This window comes from Liolophura sinensis, chromosome 11 (genome assembly GCF_032854445.1).
Source record: "Liolophura sinensis isolate JHLJ2023 chromosome 11, CUHK_Ljap_v2, whole genome shotgun sequence".
Taxonomy (NCBI): Eukaryota; Metazoa; Mollusca; class Polyplacophora; order Chitonida; family Chitonidae; genus Liolophura; species Liolophura sinensis.
In genome coordinates this window covers 6,255,517-6,279,282 of record NC_088305.1, presented here as the reverse complement: position 1 = coordinate 6,279,282, position 23,766 = coordinate 6,255,517, and the positions used below count along the sequence as shown (strand labels likewise).

At 41.4% G+C, this 23,766-nt stretch overlaps 2 protein-coding genes across 2 annotated transcripts; both read right to left on the bottom strand.

Annotated features, from left to right (window-relative positions):
• Positions 1-13,106: 13,106 nt before the first annotated feature.
• LOC135477947 (uncharacterized) lies at positions 13,107-18,195 on the bottom strand. The gene is made up of 3 exons (XM_064758182.1): positions 17,519-18,195; positions 14,220-14,297; positions 13,107-13,750 (listed from the first exon to the last, which is right to left on the bottom strand). Exons 1-3 carry the CDS (start codon positions 17,562-17,564, stop codon positions 13,521-13,523), a joined length of 354 nt encoding a protein of 117 aa, XP_064614252.1. The 5' UTR covers positions 17,565-18,195; the 3' UTR covers positions 13,107-13,520.
• A 138-nt stretch (positions 18,196-18,333) lies between these two features.
• LOC135478049 (snRNA-activating protein complex subunit 1-like) lies at positions 18,334-23,739 on the bottom strand. Its single transcript, XM_064758312.1, has 7 exons — positions 23,495-23,739; positions 21,537-21,665; positions 20,871-21,011; positions 20,243-20,353; positions 19,461-19,582; positions 18,905-18,947; positions 18,334-18,550 (listed from the first exon to the last, which is right to left on the bottom strand). The coding sequence occupies exons 1-7, from the start codon at positions 23,681-23,683 to the stop codon at positions 18,374-18,376; spliced, it is 912 nt and encodes a 303-aa protein (XP_064614382.1). The 5' UTR covers positions 23,684-23,739; the 3' UTR covers positions 18,334-18,373.
• Between the last annotated feature and the right edge of the window lie 27 nt (positions 23,740-23,766).

The following is a 23,766-nucleotide window of genomic DNA, read 5'->3' as shown; positions in this document are numbered from 1 at the left end:
ATGAGTCCGGCTTTTTTGTGTAACCATAAATATTTTGGCTCCACTGATAGGAAAATAGACAAATACACAGGTTACTTGACATCCGGCGCTGACTTGAAGGTTATTTATTTAGTTAGTTAAAATTGGAAATATTTATTTGTTGATCTGCCAGTTTGATTGCTTCCTTGTTTTTGTATTTATTTTATTTTATGCATTTGGTATTTTGCGACGAATTGGAAATTGCTTCCGGTAACCTAATCAGGTTTCCGGTATATATCAATGTATGTATATATTTATGATTTGGGTTTTACGTCGTACTGTACAATTTTCCAGTCACGTGACGAGGAGAAGTCATTACGCGTGTGTGTGCATATACAGTGTGTTTATGTGGCAGGCGAACCCATGCTGCAGCCACTGAAGTATCATGTCGAAGACACTAGATATGACACCTCACCCAATCACATTATACTGTCACAGGGTCAACCAGTTCTACTCTGTTGCTCTATCCTGTCAGTGTCGGGCGCAAAGCGAGGCAGAAATAAGTACCATTTTTAAAGTCTTTGGTATGACTCGACCCGGGTTTGATCTCGGGTCTCCCAACTTCGGTTTAGGGTAGGCCTGTTATCATGTCAATCGACTCACCACAGACAAACACTTGTATTATCAGAAAGTGTTCCGGTGAGCTTAAAAATCGCACTAAAGAGTGACATGTGGACAAAAGAAAGGGTAATATTTAGAAGGAGAGTAGAATTTTACCCTATTTGCTCAACAGAAATCGTCGACTTGAAAGTATCTACAAAAAAATTTTGTAAAAACCATATGAACTTTTTTGACCTCTCATCTCAACGCTTTAATTTTCGTCTCTACATGATTCAATCTCGTTCCTAAAAGCGATTCTACATCAAAAGTTATCGATTAAACAACAGGTGTTTCAAGGTTGCTTCATAAAACTTTCACTCTAGGTTTCTTAAACTCAACAGTAAGTTTAATATGGTCTTATAGGCAAATATGGGTACAGCCTTGACGTCTTCGTATAAGCGGAAAATGGGCATGATCGAAAACACCAATCAAATAAATATATCTCTGGCTTGTGTGATGCTTGTATCCAATTCTGCTAGCCTAGGGATTAGGGGCTGTACAGGCACCCCTGCTTTTTACATAAACATTGTACTTTTATGAAGAGTTACAAAGCAGGGCGACAATGGAACACCAATTATTTAGTATTCCACACAGACAATTATATACAGCTTGAAATTCAAATTGGATGTTAAGCTTACTATGTATCGGCTGTCTTGGCTACATCATTGACAACCTGTGATGACTTCTCTCTTGTATGTCACCAGCTTTATTTATATGCTGTTTATTTAATTATTCCCTACACGTTCCCTTGGGAACTGGTGTTTTACGTTGTTCTGGAAATGGATCATGCGTTTTTCCACTGGAAACGCCCTTTCGTGGTTTACAAGTGGTATATGAATGCCGGACTTGACGCTTGGATTTCCCTAGAGGGAAGAAATAAGGTTAGCTTGAACCAAACGCGCTAAATCCGCCGGTGATATAATAACGTTTCGGCTTAGCGATGGCAGTTCGAAGTAGACACTTCCTCCAGCTCGCCGCCATACACACCTTTGTAAGAGCAATAACCACATGATTTCATCTCTTTACACTCATCTGCACCTGTGACCGGCGGATATCCAAGCTGCGCATGCGTTGTCACGGACTGTAGTGTCGCCGATGGGCCTGTATAGCCACATTAGGAGTGTTGGGTGTTATCAGATTTCAAGCGACGAACGCGGAACTCAAGTAATTACGCTTTCGTTGCAAAGAAGCATGAGTGATTTCCCTAAGTAATTCCCATAATTTAAGGCAAACAATTTCAGAAATCTAGAACCACTTTTCGCTTAATTCAGTAAGACTGCATGATATTATATTTGACCTGATGATCAAACGATTACTATAAATGTATATAACGGTTGTTAAAACTTCGGAATGAAGCACATGTTTTATGATTTTGTCTGAATGCTACGTCACCTTGATCATACATAAATGTAGGTACCAGATGTCCCAATCCAACTTTCTAATACAATCTCATACTGTAAGCCTTGCCTGCATGTTTTCTGTAGCCTTCTAGGGTTTTAGGCTATATGTCTTAAAGAGCTACTTTAGTGTTAAGACATGTATGTCTTAAGGGCATGGTTAAATGATAAGGGTCGCGATAGTTGGAACTGCTTTCTCGAATTGTAGAAAAAAACGCATTGTATTAAAGTCGTTGGTGTTAGTTCAGGAGGATAATACAGAAACAAAAGTTTTCCGCCGTTGCCTGGTGTGATGCCATGCAAGAACACTTGATGTCACCTATCACTGATTATAGTAGCAAATGACGTCATGCTTTCAAATGCGCATGACGCCATTCCTGCGTATCTGCATTACGCGACGTCACACCAGCCTGGTTCATCGTCAAATAAGGAATATTATTACGTCGCTTCAGGAAAATTTTACGAAAACTGCCGAAGATTTTGTTTGTCAGGACTCTTCACTTATAGGGGTTAAGTAGCTTTATTCAGAGTAATTTTTTTTAACCGTGGTGCTAGCTATGTTCCATAGGGTATCCTTCATATCAGTTTAATGTTTCAACCTGGCGTCTCTTAGGACTGGAGTAGCACTTTAATAATAAATGTCTACACCATGAATTTCTACTGGCTTTTGTTTCAGCAAAACAATGTGATCTGCGCCACCACTTATACTTGTGGCATTCACCCATACGAACGTCACATTTGAAATTCAATTTCGATTTCGTGTCTAGAATATCCAGTAGATGTCTGAAACACTGCACAGATGTTGGCCTGGATAAGCTTTTGCAGTACGTCGGGAGGTCTGCCAGCAACCTACGGATACTCGTGGGTTTTCCACAAGATCTGCGTTGTTTCCTCCCACCATAATGCTGGCCTTTGTCATATAAATGAAATATTCATGAGTTCCGTACAGCGTAAAACAGCAATCAAATAAATAAGTAAATACGCTTCTATCATAGGCATTTGTCAGAGACGCGATATTTATGAACAAGAGATTTTTTCGAATATCAAAACCGACACAGCATGGGCCATCGCTAGTTAATTCCATCAAAACATACTTGCTCTTCCGTGGCCCAAACCCATGATGTCATTGGCCCCAAATCAGCAGTAGCCGGTTTGATTGCGGCTTTTAGTCAGGAAGTTTTTCTAGTAGTCGGGGGGGGGGGGGGGGGGGGTGAAGGGGGATGCTGATTTACTCAGAGGCTTCTTACCTCTGCCGACGCATATTAAAGTTAACGATTCGTGCGTTCACCGTTGGAAGCCAGTGAAATAAATAAACGGACTAATAAGAATATAGCAATGTTTTCTTGTTTGACAAGTGGCAGATAAATGTTGAAAAACAAACCTAGATACGTATTCAGTCTAAGGCGAGGGCGTAATTAGCCTTGCCACACAGCTCCAGTCTACATGTGTACATCTGGAGGAGTGTCCGATGACTAAACTGGCTACTACTGAGTGTCCACATTTCTTCTGGACAGTGGCCATTGCAACTATATTTTTATCTGGGATCAAACCCGTATCGGGTCATACCAAAGATTTTAAAAATCGTACCTGCTGCCTCGCTTGGCGCTCAGCAAAGAGAGATTAGAGCAGGGAAACGGGATTGGTTGGCCTGGTGTCGGTATACTGTGACTGGGTGGGGTATCATGTCTTTCGTCTCTGGGCATGATACTTCGGTGACGGCAGTACTTTGGCTCTTCGTCGCGATACATGTGATATGAAAATTGCCCAGTACCTTACGACTAATCATGCATAGCATAAATACTGGTCAGTATTATGCCTAGCTATAGGACCTGTATATCTAAGACATCTATTTCTGACGCTAGCAAACTGACGTTCGTCAAAGAGGTTTCCGTTATAAATAAGTCAGACAGAGGTCAGAGTAAATATCATCCTTTGACAACGGTAAAATGAACATGCTAAACTCATGCTGAACAAATCAGTGTTCTTGTTTTTGCTTTTCCTCCCACTTCTACCCCTCATACAGTATATAGGCCTACTATACAGATAGATAGTACAGCTTCGAGGTGGTTTTCGCCAAGCCAACGTTAAAATGTAACTCGTCAGTAACAGTACTCGTCTTAGTTATTTGGGTGTTTTTTTTTTGTATGTGAGTGATTTTGGCGAATGTCAGCCGGGATGGTAAGATATGGGTAGATCTGAAAGGAACCAAGTCTCGGAGGGAAATAGCGGTTCAATGCCGCCTTGCTACTCGCGGCGACAAGCACGCAACACATTATGCTCCACAACAATACGTATCTGGATTTGATATGAAACAAACATTGGCATCGGAGTAAGGCATGGGAAGAGAAAGCCGGAGCACCTGGCAAGGATGTATACACATATACATACATGGCGGGAGGGAGAGAACCAATGGGGATGGGGGAGAGTGAAAGGGTGCATCCTTAAGGAAATCAAATTACAAAGACAAATATCCGTTCTGTTGGTATATGGACCGTTATTTAGGGAATGATGGACATGTACAGGTTATTTGATTGGTGTTTTACGCCGTGCTCAAGAATATTTCACTTATACGACGGCGGCCAGCATTATGGTGGGAGGAAACCTGGCACAGCCCGGGGAAAACCCACGACCACACGCAGGTTGCTGCAATATCTTCCTACGTACGGCCTGGGAGGCAGCCTGTATCAGCTGGACTTGAACTCACAGCGAAAGATTTATTTAATTTAAATGTAAATTTAATTGTTGGTTTGGATATAGCTAATTAAAAGTTAGCACATTTGACATAGTCCGTATAGATAATGTAAAAAATCAGAAGATTGGGAATAATGCTTCCTATATATTGGTTTAAGATATGGGGCCTACTTGGCTGCATCTGTTCGGACAAAGACATTTCTAATGCCTGTTCTAATGCATTTATTAGTTTAAAACATAAACTAACGTTAACATGCAAATAAATACTTTATATCCATCTATAAAACCTTGGTTTTGAGTATTGAGTATCATAGAAATGATTAGTCAAAGTTAACTAATCTACAGAATAAAAATGTCAGATAGATAACTAAAGTACCTTTTGTCTTTGTTGGCCAAAATAGTATGAATACAGACACACATGAGGGTTACATTTTTACAGTGTAAAGTGTCATGATCGAGGTTATAAAGCACAGAACAGTATCCGACCGTATCGATAGCTAGCGTATACACACTAAAAACTACCCTGTTAAATTTAACAAACTATTAACTTTCTGAGACATGCTATAATAGATTATGTTACTGCAATATTATGTTATGTGCAAACCATATCCTGTTACACCAACCAAAGTATTCTACTGTAATAACAGAACAAATCTGCTACAGATAACACAGCGGTTTGTAACAGTAACATAATCTGTTCTGCCATCAAGCGCATCCAACCATACATCTATACTGTTTAATTTTAGAGACAGATTTGTTTCGACATCATTGAGTGAATTCGGTTAATCAATATTAAACCATCGACGATCTGTTCATGGGCATTGATGGATTGATTTATTGACTGATGGGTGATTGACTGTCTAATTCATTAGATCTGATTTGTGTTTCACCTAATATTTGACTTAAATGACGACGGTCAAGTTTAAGGGTGGGAGAGACCTAAGTGAACCCTACAGAATCTTAGCACCTCGCTGGGTATAACTCACTAAAGCTATCAGTTGAACTAGCTGCAGGTGGATTCGAACTCAAGACCTCAATGATAATGAGCTATATATCCCAGTTACCCTTCGATTGCTTGCCACTGTCCACATATATCCAACGTGGCGATTTTATCCAACGCATGCAGCTCCTTAGCCCCGGCTTAGGTGGAGAGACACTGAAAATGCATGACTATTGTCGAGAATGAATGGTTACAGCACTATACATTGAAAAAAAAATCAGTATCTCAAAGCGAACAACGGGAAATTATATCCAAATTTTGCTACATGCATGTAATGTTATGTCTCTCTGTGACAGGACCGGACCCCATGACTCAGTTGGTAGAGTGTCAGCTTGGGGAACGTTAGGTTCAGACTCAATCCTGGATCGTGTCACACCAAAGATCTTAAGAGAAGAAAATGTAGCTTCTTCGCTTGGCAATCAGTATTAAGGGGATAGTGCAACGACCAGTTGACCCGTATCAGCATAATGGCTCGGGTGGGGCTGTTTACTTGCCTTCGGTAAGTTGTCTGATTGAAGCAGCACTAGATAAGAGAGCGGTAGAAATTTTTCGTATAAACTCGAAACCCACGTCCAACATTCTGGTTTCCCGATCATCAAGCGGAAAACGAACTGTACTGTTCGCTACCTTCTGGAAAGAAGAGTTCTACCGGAAATGTACAAACTGCACTTTGGCGGTTTCCGACGGCAAATCCCCTCCTAACACAAAAGACTTCAGGACTAGTTTTTAGGCAAAACGGAGTCGCCCACAGTGGATTTTGGCGCTGACTTTATTAATAATTTATCAACTTGAGGTACATATTAGAATTTTTTATGGCATGTACCTGCGAGAAAATGCAAACTCTTTTCAATGGTACTTGTTTGATATTTAAAGTTTCTTCTCCTTTAAGTACGACGTTAAACCCTAAGCACTTATTCACTCTGTGACAACAGCGAGGGAACACGGGAGGTCCCTAGACGATGATTATGGCCGAAATGCCGAACATGCTGCAGCTAAATTCATCTTGTATCATATGATATAGGCTAGATAAATTACAATGAAACCATGCTTACCCTAATTCTTCAACCTTTTCAACCGCATCTGCAACTTATATTTTCAAACATTCTAACAGAACCATGGAGTTTAGAGAAATAATTTGCACATTTAGGAAGCCTGCGCCTTTAGTGACACAAATAAATCATCGTAGCGTCATTTTCAGAATAACTGTGTGCATAAATTCCACTGAAAAAAGTTTCTTTAGAGGTCGAAGAGGTTGAAGATTTACAGTACCCGATATGTCAACCATTTACCACGTAGGCCTATGCTGAATATAATACCTTATTTTGCCCATATTTTGGTTATTATACTCTTCTCAGCACATTGCGGTTTTTTTATTGCAGCTATATGTATTTTTCTAAAATATCACCACAATATATGTTAAACATCCCATTACTATAATTATCCTCGCCCGCGTTAAACATTCCCCCAACCGGTTTCCACCCACCATAACACTGGCCGCCGTCGGATAAGTGAAATATTCTTGAGTACGGCGTAAAACACCAATCAAGTAAATAAATAAATCATTCCCTCAGCCCACACCCAATTGCCGAGTTAACTGCACTTCCCCTGCCCACCCCGTCTCCACCCTTGCCCCACCCTTTCTATTGTAGAGTAATCTTATACAAACAGATCTCTCCAGACTGCACGTCATGTACAATGCAAATGCTTAGCTGCTTCGTTAGTCAGCATGAATTCTTCCCTACAGCCTCTTATTTTGATCAACAAAGCCCTAGCTTAGCACGCTCTTCAGGGCTAGTCCACAATGCGTCTTTATTGAGCAACGCATAGCGGTTATACCTCTCTAACTACCGTTAAGCCCAAATAGCAAATACGGTTTGATTTCTCACGTGGATTAGGTTTACTTACATGACGTAATGTACTTATCGTACAGGTAAATCTGTACGTCTGGGCTATAAGCCAGTCTGTCTGTCTGATCACCTGGTCGTCTGTATACAGGTCACAATGAGATTTACAGCCTATAGGCGTCCGTAGAACGGGCAGTAGATTTTACCAGTCAAGAATGTTGTGCTTCTCGATATAACCTGGGATATTATATAATAATAGACTTACTCTCCGATATAACCTAACTGCAATACCACAATCGGGGAGGTTAGATTTCGAACTCTTTTGTCCCTAAAGGTAAAAACCTTTCCTTGCTACTATATCATGTGACTTGTCGGAAGTGTTATGCTAGCTTTGTTGACAAATGATTTAACGATCACCTAACTTTGCACACTATTTTTTCAGCTGACCATATGTTATAGTAAATGTGGTCAAAAGTAGTTGCCTGACACATCAGGATACTGTAGACAGGACGTTTTACCTTTATCTATAAAAGAGTTCAAACTCCCTAGTGGAAGGTTTTCGCAATCAGTGGTGGGACTTCTTCTCAAAATAATATGCGGGAAAAATGACATAAGAACTCGACTATGGCTATTAAAAGTACCTTGTTGGGCCAGATTCTGAGAGTTCTGTTGATCTTAGAAAGTTGTTTGAAAAGTATAACTTGTACTAGAGAAATCTAAGTTTCAGCACTAGAAGTAATTTATTACGGTATGACATTTATTTGCCTTTGAAAATGCACTTTTCGGGTGAAATTTTAGACCATTTACTGTCATACAGAACGTAGGCCTGCGTCGATCAGTATAATATTAGAGTTATCAATATAGAATTGATTCAGTATCACCTGTAAACGTCACGGTTATAGAAATTCACCTTTCACCGCGGACACCACGCCTCCTACTTGATAGTGTCTCTTAATTACCGACATTGTACCATTGTTGGGATCCGATGGATTCAAGAGAGAGGAGCATGGTGTGAAATTCCATTTCACGCAGATTCAAAATATGTCATTTTACAGTAAATAAAATGGCAAAAAGATTATTGGGCTACTGTGCACTTTTGGAGCATTTTGAACAGGCTAAATTATAGCGGTGTCAAAGGTCATGTATAGTCTTTAAACATGCTCTAAATGTTCCACAATTTCCACATATTTCCACATTTAAATACACAGACACAGATGCAACACTATAGGCCTATGAGTGAGTGAGTGAGTGAGTGAGTACTTTGGGTTTAACGTCGTACTTTACTGTCTGTTCAGTCATTAGAGTGCATGTAATGTGCCTTCTTGTTGCAGCAGAAATTTCCACCGCTCTTTTATCTATACTGATACGTGCTAACCAGTCGTTGCACTATCCCCTTAATACTGAATTCAAAGCAAGGAAGCTACAACTTCCTCTTTTAAGATTTTAGATCTGGCCCGACGCAGAACTGACCCTGGATCACCGCCCCTGAAATGGACGCTCTACTAACTGTGCCATGGGGGTCGGTTAGCACTATATGTATATTCCTGATGAACGCAGAAATATAGCAATCACAGAATGCTTAGCGGCCGAAAAGAATGCGTGACGTCACTCTGCTTCAGCTTGCTCTATATCGCCCAAAACAGCACCTCAGTATTTACGTGGAGTTTATTCACTGACAAAAAAAAAAAAATGTAAAGAAAAAAAAATCATGAAAACAATATTTACAATCAGCACAAAATGGCCTATTACATGATGCGTAGGCCTACTTCACTTCTAATTCTGTTCTTTTCTCTCCATAGATCACTGTCTCAATAACAGAAGGTTCCAGATTATTCCCAACCTTTTTCCATCCGTTCATTTATCATCTCGTACCTTTACGTCTCTGAAAAGAAATCTATGCAACTGTTATGCATAATTTAAATTATCGATCTCTTCCTTGGGCGTTTTTTTTTACTAGCTTTGAGCACGTCTGGAGGAGCTGTTTTTGTTCTTTCTAAGTTTCTGTGCAGGCCAAGGCTTTTAGTGCCGATTGCGTGGTCTAAATTATGTAAAAGCCCTAAGGAAAAGATGGTAGCTAGGCATATACTTGCTTGAACTTTTAGGCGTGCATGGGGCAAAGCATGTACATCTGATATGGGATACGCATAGAACATGGCGAGATGGCAGATGACTATAAATGTTTCTTTAAACATTTTCAGAACGTACTTTCTCGAAGGGCTTAGAACATGGGGTCTGTTGCAGAGACTCACAATCAAAAAGTTTTCGCCTGATTTAAAGAGCCATTTGCGTACAGATAATAAAATTTATTCGTTGAAAACAGGACTAAATAATACCGCTTTTCTGAATATTCTTTCAGAGTAAAGAACCAGTCATGAACCCAAAATTGTAGCAAATGACACAATTGCTCAATTATTCCGTTATTCATTCTTACAGTTATGTCTTACAACAGAATACCTGTATTTATTTACAAACCGTATTTATATTTATTTGATTGGTGTTTTACGTCATACTCAAGAATATTTCACTTATACGACGGTGGTCAGCATTATGGTGGGAGGAAACCGCTGAGAGACTGAAGAAAATCCACGACAATCCGCAGGATACTCACAGATCTTCCCACGCACGGCTGGAGAGGAAGCCAGCATGAGGTGAAAAGCAGAACAGCAAGGCGCTCGCTGGTCGAACTGCTTTGCATGAGAATCTCAGACGTGTGACCCATGCATGCTCAAGATATCGCTAAGCTATTGCTCTGTTCGTACTGGCGACCATCTTGTTCCGATTTTCCATACGTTTAGGAGCTTTTAATAACTTTAATCTATACAGGTATAAATGCTTCGAATGTTAAGACACACGTTCTTTAAAAAATGTTTGAACATTGTAGAACAAGACAAGTTGACAGCCAAAATCAGAGCCACATTCTACTGGATTTACCCGACATTAATGCACCTTCAATTTATCGTATTGTTTACAAGTCCGATCCACGAGCGAACATTGCATTGTGGGAATCTTTGCTCTGCCTCATTTACATGTTATCTCGTGATTTCCCCTTAACTGGTCCATCTTGGTTGACGGCTGGTCAGCGATTGTCTGTTTCAGCGCATAGATTCACGATTGCTCAGCTCACGTTCACACGGTTAGCAAATATCACGCATACGTCATAAAAGAACACGCCATATCAATACCCCAGTATTCCTGAGGTAAACGGCCAACGGACATCGATTTCAGAAAAGAACAGACAGAATACACGGTTATCAGTGCAAAATGTGTGTTTGTAGAAATCTTACATTATACATAATGACATGCAGGGGGCCTCCGTCGTCGACATGGTTATAGTGTGCCATTGCGGCGCACGGACCCAGGAGCCTCACACCAAGGCTGTCACTGTAAGTCCACCTCATGTTGGTTTCCTCCCCAGCCGTACGTGCAGAGGTTTGCCAGCAATCTGCGGATGGTCGACGGTTTATCCCGGGTTTCCTACCACTAATATGCTGGTCACCGCCTTATAAGTATAAAATATTCTTGTGTACCGCCACCGCGTAAGACACCATCCAAATATTGCTCAAGTTAAGCCATATAACATTTGTACTTCAGATATTAACGGTATGTTACATCAGCGACATTAAAGATAATTTTTGAAATAGCGTGGTATACGGCTTGGATAATGACTAAAGTCTTTCCGTCATTGACCGCTTAACTTTGCATGAATCGTTCATAATTTCTCACTTTAGATGCTTTTTCAGCTCTTTAGTGGTTTGCGTTGAGAATTCTTACGGAAAATCGTCTTGCGATTATTGGCCCTGAATCCTTCTCTTTTCAGCGCAAACTTCGCTCGCTACGTTCGCTTCACTTCTCTGCCACCATGCACAAGTAAATTTTGTACAGAAATCTTGAACAACGTCGTGGTCACTGGGGTCACGGTGATGAGGCAGAAAGTGATGCCAGAAACACAAAAACTCTCTCATCCTTTGTTTCAAACATTACACATACATCCTCTTTAAATAAAGTATGCACAACGTGACGACTTCCAACACCGGAAACAGGTTTATTTATGGATGCTGATGAAACAGATCTGCGCGCGGGCAGCAGTGATGAGGCCAAGTTTTGATAAGCCTACGCCCGTCACTTAGGATCAACAGGTCAAGCTTATCTAGTACCGGCAGTGACAGTGATACAAAATGAGCACAGAAAACGGCACATATTCTGTAAGAAGTATGACCTGGAACCTCCACTATGGTTAGCGGCTTGTACATGATCGACGCCTACATGATACGACAAATCGTTCTTAATTATTGTTCCGTGGTTCAGCTATCAAGACAAGTCTCAAGCTTTGTCGGATTTGCTCAACACCACGCCATTGACATATAGTGCCACCTTTCAAAAAAAATATATTCAAGGATCAAATGATCCTACATATAGAATGATTTCCCATGTATGGATGATATTAACGAAGAAAACCTCAGCTGTGCATCACAGACAATTTTCTTTTTTTTTTTGTCTCTTGAAATGAAGTGCGGAGGAACCAAAGAGGGTACACAGGGAGAACACAGTGGAAAAGCACTGGAAAGACAAGGGGTGTGTGTGGGGGGCGGGGGGGGAGGAAACACGGGAGGTGGGGGGGGGACGCACTGGAAACACAAGGGGACTACACAAGAAACCTAGTGAAACACATGGGCAGCCACAGAGGAACCCTGTTGGCAATAAACGATCTCATTTTACATCATCTAATCAGTCATTTACAAACGTACGTGTACATGTACATGTGGATTAAATATTGGATTAGAAAAACAAAAAGAAAAAAAAAAACTCATGCAAGTTTCATGCAACATAATAATGCTTTTCTTTTCGTATTTTATTGACTTTCAACGCCATGCTCAAGAATTGTTCATTTATTCGATGGCCGCCAGTATACTGTAGGTGTAATGAGAGAGTGAGTGCATGGGGTTTAACGTCGTTTAACAAGTTTTCAATCATACGATGACGAAGGGGTCCTTATACTGTAGGTGTAATGAGAGAGTGAGTGCATGGGGTTTAACGTCGTTTAACAAGTTTTCAATCATATGACGACGAAGGGGTCCTTAGAGTGCATGTAATGTGCCTCTTTGTTGCAGGACAGTCTTTCATTTAGAGTTGCTTCACTGCCCCACCCGAGTAATTATACTGATACGGGTCAACTAGTCCTTGCACTTCCTTTCAATTTCAACTACAACTTCCTCTTTTAAGGTCTTAGGTGTGACTTGACCAAGTATTGAATTCCTGAATGCTCAGCGGCTATTCGGGTCACTGTCGACTATTGAAGGGATACAGATCAGGCCATAAACAACACTGTGAAGGAAGGGGTTAATCATCATGAAGTTTTACAGTCGATGCCGCAACCCCGATCATGTCTCAATCCAAGGGAGACTACTTTGAAAATAATATAAAAATTCTTTACATAGTAGCCTCCCCTTACATCACCACCGCTGTCAATGCACTCTGAGGTACCTAGGCTCTTAAGTAGAGGTATGATACCTTGGCTTAAAGCCGTTGTTGAGTCCTCCGTGACTTAGTGCTTAGCGCAGCGAAATGATTCAGAGGCTTCCCACTGTGAGTTCAAGTTTATCTCATGCTGGCTTCCTCTCCGGACGTACATGGAAAGGTCATCCAGCAACCTGCGGATGATCGTGGCTTTCCCCAGGGCTTTGCCTGGTTTAATGACGGTCGCCGTTATATAAGTGAAATATTCTTGAATATAGCTAGTCCCCACAAATAATCAGATAAATAAATCAAGCCACAGTCTTACTAACCTGTGGCAGTGAATTGGTGTTGAACGCCAAATGAAACGTAAATGGTGCAATTTGTCAGCGATTGTCGAATTCGGCCACTCCCATGATAACAGGACAAGCTGTTTCCTTCACATTATGGAATTTTTGGAATTTTGAATTAATCCAAACAAAATGCGCAAATCATCATAAAACACTAACATCAGTATAATTATTTCAAACTCTGGGCATCATTTTGATTTTGTTGCTTTCTTTGTGTCCCTGATGCTGAAGCCTTTTTAGACTTTGACGGTGAACAACTTGGTTTGCCCTGCTTCTTTTTCCCAAGCGATTTACTTCCTTTCAATGCCACCTTAGGACATTTGGTCTGTTTGGAATTTGATTCCGCTTTCTTCCTTTGCTTTGCACTTGGAGATTTCTTGGTTCCTTTGCTCTTTTTCTCTGTGAAGATATAAGCAAAATCCCAATAACTTTACCTACATTTAGGAAAAATATCTGTAAAATATATATTAAATTACTGAACATTAGCAGATGATAAATAGAGTAAAATTCAGGAGTAACATACACCCTTTTAAATATTTGACAGTTCAATCAGAATCAAAGAAATCACTAAATGTGAAAAATTTGTTTAGAGCAGTAATTGCATGAAAACCAGGAGGATCATGAAATGAACACAAAATATGAAAGACTTAAGCATGGATAAGGTTGTTTTTGGCTTGATGTGAGGTCTTGCAATGTAACCAGATTCAAGATTCTCCTCAAGTTAGTTTTGAAGATATCAGCAAATCCCACTCACACATCAAAATAGAAGAGGGACTGCTACACACACAAAGGAACAGATATCACAAAGAAAGCATTACATTGCTAGGAGCTATAAACAAGTAGACCTTGTACATATGAGTCCACATACCAGATATGTTTTCGTCAGCAGAGACCAGAGTTGGCATATGTAACATTTCCGTGCCTACCTCTCTCTCTCCTGGTAATTCTACAAAAAAAAAACCCCTCAAAAATCAGTTGAACAAATGCAATGTTTGATCTTCTCAACATTACGAAAATGTACATCATTACCAAGAAAAAGCATCAGCAGAAATTACATTCATGACACAAACTATTAGGCTCCTATTCTTTTCACACAGACACTCTACTGGAGTATGTGAAAAGAGGGGTGAATCTTTTCACACAGGCGCTCAACAAGATTATGTGGAAGGAGGGGTGAATCTTTTCACACAGGCACTCCACAAGAGTATGTGGAAATCATACACTACTGCATTATTCGTATCTTCGAGCATACATTTAAAATAATTTGTGTAAGTAACTCTATTAGCATGACTCCAGCTCACCACTGGCAAACAATCAGCATGACTCTAGCCCACCACTGGCAAACTATTAGCATGACCAGCTCACCACTAGAAAACTATCAGCATGATTCTAGCTCACCACGGGCAAACTATTAGCATGACTCTAGCTCACACCTGGCAAACTATTAGCATGACTAGCTCACCAATGGCAAACTGTCAGCATGATTCTAGCTCACCACTAGCAAACTATCAGCATGAATCCAGCTCACCATGAGCAAACTATTAGCATGACCCTAGCTCACCACGGGCAAACTACTAGCATGACTCTAGCTCACACCTGGCAAACTATCAGCATGGCTCTAGCTCACCACTGGCAAGCTATCAGCATGACTCAAGCTCACCACTGGCAATCCATCAGCATGACTCTAGCTCACCACTGGCAAACTATCAGCATGACTCAAGCTCACCACTGGCAATCTATCAATATGGCCCTAGTCCACCACTAGCAATCTATCAACATGACCCTAGTTCACCAATGGCAATCTATCAACATGACCCTAGTTCACCAATGGCAATCTATCAGCATGACCCTAGCTCACTACTGGTAATCCATCAGCATGACCCTAGCCCACCACTGGCAATCTATCAGCATGGGCCAAGCTCACCACTGGCAATCCATCAGCTTGACCCAAGCCCACCACTGGCCATCTATCAGCATGACCCTAGCTCACGCTAACCACTGCCAATCTATCAGCATGACCCTAGCCCATCACTGGCAATCTATCAGCATGACCTTAGATCACTACTGGTAATCCATCAGCATGACCCTAGACCACCACTGGCAATCTATCGGCATGGCCCTAGCTCACCACTGGCAATCCATCAGCATGACCCTAGCCCACCACTGGCCATCTATCAGCATGACCCTAGCTGACTACTGGCAATCCATCAGCATGACCCTAGTTCACCACTGGAAATCTATCAACATGACCCTAGCTCACCACTGGCAATCTATCAGGATGACTCAAGCTCACACTCACCACTGGCAATCTATCAGCATGGCTCTTGCTCACCACTGGCAATCCATCAGCATGACCCTAGCCTGCCACTGGCCATCTGTCAGCATGACCCTAGCTCACCACTGGCAATCTGTCAGCATGACCCTAGCTCACCACTGGCAATCTATCAGCATGACCCTAGCTCACCACTGGCAATCTATCAGCATGACCCTAGCCCACCATTAGCAATCTATCAGCATGAACCTAGCTCACCATTGCCAATCCATCAGCATGAGCCTAGTCTACAACTGGAAATCTATCAACATGGCTAGCTTATTAGATTATTGGCAATCTATTAGCATGACCTGAGCTCACCACTGACAAACTATCAGCATAGCCCTAGCTTACCAATGGCAATCTATTGGCATGACCCCAGCTCGCCACTCGCCATCTATCAGCATGACCCTAGCCCCCCTCTGGCAATTACTAACATGACCCTAGTTCATCACTGGCAATCTATCAACATGAACTTAGCTCACCACTAACAGACTATCAGCATGACCCTGGCTCAACACTGGTAAACTATCAGCATGACCCTAGCTCACCACTGCCAATCTATCAGCATGACCCTAGTTCACCACTAGCAATCTATGAACATTACCCTAGTTCATCACTGCCAATCTATCAGCATGAACCTAGCTCACCAATGGCAATCTATCAGCATGACCCTAGCTCACCACTGACAAGCTATCAGCATGAACCTGGCTCACCAATGACAAACTGTCAGCATGACCCTAGCTCATCACTGACAAACTATCAGCATGACTCAAGCTCACCACTTGCAATGTATCAGCATGACCCTAGCTCACCACTGGTAAACTATCAGCATGACTCTAGGTCACCACTGCCAATCTATCAGCATGACCCTAGTTCATCATTGGCAATCTATCAGCATGAACCTAGCTCACCACTGACAAACTATCAGCATGACCCTAGCTCACCACTGACAAGTTATCAGCATGAACCTGGCTCACCAATGACAAACTGTCAGCATGACCCTAGCTCATCACTGACAAACTATCAGCATGACTCTAGCTCACCACTGGTAAACTATCAGCATGACTCAAGCTCACCACTTGCAATGTATCAGCATGACCCTGGCTCACCACTGCCAATCTATCAGCATGACCCTAGTTCACCACTAGCAATCTATGAACATTACCCTAGTTCATCACTGGCAATCTATCAGCATGAACCTAGCTCACCAATGGCAAACTATCAGCATGACCCTAGCTCACCACTGACAAGCTATCAGCATGAACCTGGTTCACCAAAGACAAACTGTCAGCATGACCCCAGTCTACCACTAGCAATGCATCGACATGACCCTAGTTCATCATTGGCAATCTATCAGCATGAACCTAGCTCACCACTGACAAACTATCAGCATGACCCTAGCTCACCACTGACAAGCTATCAGCATGAACCTGGCTCACCAATGACAAACTGTCAGCATGACCCTAGCTCATCACTGACAAACTATCAGTGTGACTCTAGCTCGCCACTGGTAAACTATCAGCATGACTCAAGCTCACCACTTGCAATGTATCAGCATGACTCTAGCTCACCACTGGCAATCTATCAGCATGACCCTAGCTCACCACTGCCAATCTATCAGCATGACCCTAGTTCACCACTAGCAATCTATGAACATGACCCTAGTTCATCACTGCCAATCTATCAGCATGAACCTAGCTCACCAATGGCAAACTATCAGCATGACCCTAGCTCACCACTGGCAAACTATTAGCTGGACTCTATCTCACCACCAGTACCCTGTTAGCAGGACATTCCACTACCATTCACTTACTCTCGACCTGTAGAAGATGTTGAGTAAATGAACAGCTTACGTTCTGCCTCAGGACTGACCACTGCATTTTCTTCTTCATCTGACATCTGTGCAGAGCCTCGCTTCCTCTTTCCCTTCGTTCTGCCTCTACGAGTTCCCTTTCCTTTGCTTTTTTGGGGGCTTCCAGAATCATCCGAGGCAGACACAGGGCCCGGACGAGCAAACTTGGCAGAGGTTGTTACCTGCTCGTAGGCACGATTCCTTATCCTCTTACGCTTGCTGCCCACCGATTCTGTTTTCTTGTGACAAAAAAAAACCCAACAAACAGACACATGATAACCTCTCTCCGAATCAATTCACAGCTGAGGCAGCACGTAATGAAATATACACATATTATTTGCTACAGTGACGTAAAACTCCAATCAAATATATAAATACATGTAAATAAATATAGTTACACTACACATTTAGTCTTATTTGCCAGCTTGTCCTTGAGTCGTAAGAGGCTCAGCTATGGCTAACAGGACTAAGTTTGGTTGTCCTACCAACTTCAATCTGAAAACACAGACCACCGACCCTCATACGTGTAAAAACCACATAGATTTCTGGAATAGCACAGATATAAACAAACAACAAACACTACCCACATCTTTGCAACATTCAGCTGTAAGCGAACAATTTTGTTTACATTTTAATACCAGTATTTTGCACACATGCTCAATGCTACACCTAAAGGGTACACTCATTTAAAATGACTTCGTGTGGCCCAATAATGATTTATTTATTTATTTGATTGGTGTTTTATGCCTAACTCAAGAATATTTCACTTATACAACGGTGGCCAGCATTATGGTGGGTGGAAACCGGGCAGAGCATAGGAGAAACCCACGACCGTCAGCAGGTTGCTGTCAGACCTTCACGCGTATGGCCCAGTAAAGCATGAATTGCCTCTCTCACACACTAAATGAATGCAACTTGTAACTAATGTATTTCCCCTCATGGAGTTATGGGCCTTTGATAACAAAAATATACGTACAAGTTTAAATTCTGGATCAGACTCGCTACTGTCTCCTGATGATGAGTGGCCTGGGTTCTGGCAAAAGATAATTTCATTTGATTAATTTAAAAAGTAATATGGTACATGTAGAAGAATGTCAGATTGAACAACTGATGATTTACAAATCTGAGATGTGCATTAATTTGGCTGACTGTAATTAGTGAATAAATATCCCAAATTGGAAGTAACTGATTCCACAGCCAGAATAACACTGACGAAGCAGTTGACAGGCAAGCAGTGTGCTGTCATAAATGATAAGATATCGGTACACATAAAACTTGACAAAATTCAAAATAATGAGAATTCAAGAATTTTCCACACTAACATCAACTCACATAAAACGGGCAGTCACAAGGTAAATATAGAGGAATTTTGTGATGGTTATCTCACCTGATATCTAGCCTTACGTCTTCCCTCAAATCTCTGTAAAATACTGGAAATTAATGAACACAGATGAATGAACACGAAGATGTGACATTAAACAGATTCTCAGCAGAGAATTAAGCATAATCAGAAGAAAATCTTACTTAACAAACCCCCCCCCCCCCACACCACCCCACCCCCAAACACCAGTAAATACAAAAAACATAACTCTTTCACTTAAACCACACCAAACAGCAGCTTGTGTTAAATTTTCAAGGGTTAAGATTCCATCTTCCTCTTATATCTTTTAATACTTCAGTACTTTAGTATTGTTTTTAGAAAAAACGGAGATAAATATCTTTATGCTGCATACAGCATAGTTTATCTTTCCCTTATTAGCTGTGTTCTAGATATATAAAAAAATTTGGAGATTTGAGAACATTTCCTGTACTGTCAAAACAGTAACAATTGCGACCTTTCTTAAAATTCTTCTATATCAATACTGAGGACTACTGTTACATCTACCCTACAAAGGGGTTGCTGTGGACGCATGCACGAACATCCTGGTATGTGCTGTGCTTACTTTTTGATGTTGAGGATGATGTTACCATTCAGGAGATTCAGGGATCGGTCGGGCTGCTCCGCTCCAGGGCCTGCCAGTGAACATTTCACATTGTAATACTGTGTGTGCAGGGCTTCTATTTGCTACCAAAAGAAAAACAGATCCATGAAAGAGATGTAGGAATGAATGCATTTAATGCTATATTGGCAGTATTTCAGCCATAAAATAATTACATGATTACAAAGATTATGAGTGTTAAGATTTATTATTTGATTGGTGTTTTACACCGTCTCAAGAATATTTCACTTATACGATTATGGTAGGAGGAAACTGGGCAGAGCCCGGGGGAAACCCACGACCATTCGCAGGCTGCTGCAGACCTTGCCACGTACGGCCAGACAGGAAGTCAGCAAGAGCTGGACTTCAACTTGCTGGAGCAAACTGGAGAGCCTCGGGTAAAACACACTGACCTATGGCAAGCTACTGACAAACTTTTCCACATGTGATGTATACATACAAGTGCATACAGTATGAGGTTGTATGTTCTAATCCTGATCTTGTTTGGTGGAGAGGTTTGTCAGGAATCTGTCAAAGGGCGGTGGTTTTACTCGGACACCCCAGTCTCATCCACTCATAAAGATGACTCAATTTGTATTTATGAATTTGGAATTTATTTCAGTCCAATACAGGCCATCATATAATTGAAAACAATCTTGATTATTATTAAAAACCAATCAATCGATCAATCAACTAATCATTCACAATCCAGATGCATGCATTGTTGACTGATACTTCACACTTACCTCCAGCAGATCAGCATTAATGATGTCCCTAATTAAGCTCTCTTCCACCTCCTTCATGGGGTCCTTAGAGCGGTCTGACTCTGGCTCTGCCTCCTTACTCTGGGGGAAATGCTGCGTCAAGAGCAAACATACACATTACTGAGTTGGGGAGAATGATCTGAGAGAGTCAGAAAAGAAAGCCATAATATGGGACACAGGCCACTAAATGAACACACTGACAGTAAGGCACACTTCTTTTTCCTAAAACTAACATGACAATTACGGCATTTGACTTGTGCACTATTCGAAAATTAGAGTTGGCTACATGACCAGTAATAAACACAACCAGTATTCATAAATTATAATCCAACCTTAAGAAAATGGACATGTACATTCAAGTTGAATAAGTCATAAATCATGTCTTATTTTCAGTCGACTGCACTGCCCTCATTTGTAATCTTTTATAGTTTTATTCATCTTTTGAGGATGAATACAAGTCGATAATGTGCTGTTTGAAGCACCTCCATTCAGATACTGGTACCATGATGCCTCTCTTGTTCACTCAAATAGTAATATCATTTAATATGGAAATTGGCTGTAGCCATAGGACAGATAAGAATTGTACAGAGAAAATCAAGGCAAAAATTACCTCATTCTTGGTGGCTACGAAGTGAAAAGCATGTATGGCTCGTAGCTTGTTGAGAATGAAAATGACGTCAAGATGATGCTGTTCTTCCAACGTCTTCATGAAATTCAAGACCTGAGTCCACTGGGATGCAGTCAGTCGTATCTGATAAACAAACAACCATGCTCTTTGATTTATTTGATTTATTTATTTGATTGGTATTTTACGCCGTATTCAAGAATATTTCACTTATACGTCGGCGGCAAGCATTATGGTGGGTGGAAACCGGGCAGAGCCCAGGGGAAACCCACAACCATCTGCAGGTTGCTGACAGACCGTCCCACATACGGCCAGAGAGGAAGCCAGCATCAGCTGGGCTTGAACTCACAGCGACCGCACCATGCTCTTTCAGGTCCATTCCAAAACGGTATAACTATCATTCACTTTGTTGATTCCTTCTGATTTTCAAAATTACACACAAAGCATGGGGACGCTGCATATTTTGTAATCTCATGAGGTGGCGCTAGCCTGAAGCAGGACCTTGAGCCACAGTTACGTCAAAAATGGATTGTAGCGCAACGTCTACAATTTTAAAATATATTAGTTTCCAATGTTTAACACCAATAATTAAAAACATAATGTTCTTGTTTTACTCATTTTAAGCTTGATTTTGAATTGTTTTCATTTCACCTTGACACGTGGCTGACAGGGCTGGGTGCAGTAGAGGCCATACAGCATGTAGAGGGCGCAGACTCGTGTCTGGAATGGGGACGGAGGGAACCACAGAACACTGGTCATCTCAAACACCATCTCCATCAGCTGAAAACCAACAGATGATCAAGTCTCCATTCATTCAGTCACGTCAAGGAACTGCATATATAATTTTTCATCGGAATGTTTTCCACCCTATTACAAAAATAAATACCAAAACATAGTATTTATGCATGTCTAATAAAATGCGATTTTTCACCTCCTTCACATGCATAATGATACTCCTTGTAAAAGGTGGAAAAAACACAGCAGAGCCAGTTCTGTACGATTGATCATTGTTTTATCTGATTGTTGCATATTAGTGTGTCCTTGATGCACAACTCTCTGTGGCTACTGCATAGCACTGTGTGATTGGGCATTGCTTTATGTGATTGTTGGATTATACTACTGTGTACTTGATGCGCAACACTCTCTGATTGCGACTGCTACACAACACTTTGTGGTCATTGCACAATGCTGTGTGATTGCTACACAAAACTCTCTGGCTATTGCACAGTACTGTGTGATTGCTACACAACACTCTGTGGCCATGGCACAGTACTGTATGATTGCTACAAAACACTCTGTGGCTACTGCACAGCACTGTGTGATTGTTACAAAACACTCTGTGACCACTGCACACTACTGTATGATTGCTACACAACACTCTGTGGCCATGGCACAGTACTGTGTGATTGCTACAAAACAATCTGTGGCTATTGCACAGCACTGCGTGATTGCTACAAAACACACTGTGGCTATTGCATAGCACTATGTGATAGCTACACAACACTCTGTGGTCATGGCACATTACTATGTGATTGCTACACAACACTCTGTGGTCATTGCACAGTACTGTGTGATTGCTACACAACACTCTGTTCCCATTGCACAGTACTGTGTGATTGCTACACAACACTCTCTGTCTATTGCACAGTACTGTGTGATTGCTACACAACACTGTGGCCACTGCACAGTGCAGTGCGACTTTTAGTATTTATTCCTATGGTATAGCTACCTTTTTCTTTTCTTATTCAATTATTACTGTCTCTGAAGGGTAAACCAGCAATGCAAATAAAACGACTACCTGACTTTTGAGTTCATTCCTTGACAAAGAACTGATTAGCCTAAGTGTAAAGCTTAATGACTTGACACAGCTTACTACAGATTCTACAGAATACAGATCTATTCATTAAGCCTTTATCACAATATTTCCTTTTTCTTCTGTCCACTGTATTTTTCTTCACTGTAGAGTTTTCACTGAATGGTTTTATGTACCATGCATATGCATTTTGTCCTTTCATATGATGACATCCAGCATTATTATGGGAAGTTCCATTTTGATTATCAACATAATATCTTCACCATATGAAAACAACTACCTGGTTATGAAAACAACTACCTGAATTTTGTGAATGTTAAAAAAAAACACCTGTTTTGACCCCCTGGGCTATTCATTACAAGACACCTCACTCAGAGTGAATGCGTGAGTGCTTGGTGTTTAACGTCGTACTCAACAATTTTTCAGTCATATGACGACGAAGGAATCCTTAGGGTGTAGGCCTATGTACCGGCCTTCTTGTCGCAGGAATGATTTCCACCGCTCTTTTATCTAGTGCGGCTTTACTGAGACGACGCACCGAAGGCAAGTAAGCCGTCCCGCCCGAGCCATTATACATTAACCAGTCGCTGCACTATCGCCTTCATGTTTAACGCCACACCTGACTTAGATCATATTTACATTTCCCACTGATCACATATACATGTAGATATATAGGGAGGGGAAAATGTCCAGGAGGGGAAAATGTCCAGGAGAGGAAATTGTCCAGAGGGAAAAATGTCGGGGGGGGGGGGGAGATGTCCAGAGCGGGGGGGGGGGGGTCTGTAACCCCACTTACTTCGCGGGCCTCTCTTTCGGTCTGTCGCCCTGCACACAAGAAGTTCAGTTTCATCTCCCGCCATATCTCTGCGAACACCTCGTACCGAACACAGTCTGTTGCGGAAAACTTTTTTACCACTTTGTCCAAGTCAGTTTTAAATCCTGCCGCAAGAGATTGCGTGGGAAATATAGGGGAACTTTGAGACATACTGTTGCCACAGTTTGCAGTTTAGAGCAACAGTACTCGTTCTGCTCATGGCGGCTGCCCAGTGCTACTCGTTTAGAGTCGAA

Coding starts and splice junctions, on each gene's coding strand:
- LOC135477947 (XM_064758182.1), bottom strand. CDS start 17,564: ATGTCAGATGAAGAAGAAAATGCAGTGGTCAGTCCTGAGGCAGAAC. Junction 14,298..17,518: donor GGTCAGTCCTGAGGCAGAAC/GTAAGCTGTTCA, acceptor TTTTTTTTGTAG/AATTACCAGGAGAGAGAGAG. Junction 13,751..14,219: donor TGCTGACGAAAACATATCTG/GTATGTGGACTC, acceptor ATATCTTCACAG/AGAAAAAGAGCAAAGGAACC.
- LOC135478049 (XM_064758312.1), bottom strand. CDS start 23,683: ATGTCTCAAAGTTCCCCTATATTTCCCACGCAATCTCTTGCGGCAGGA. Junction 20,354..20,870: donor TCGTAGCCACCAAGAATGAG/GTAATTTTTGCC, acceptor CTCTTGACGCAG/CATTTCCCCCAGAGTAAGGA. Junction 19,583..20,242: donor TTAATGCTGATCTGCTGGAG/GTAAGTGTGAAG, acceptor TTCTTTTGGTAG/CAAATAGAAGCCCTGCACAC.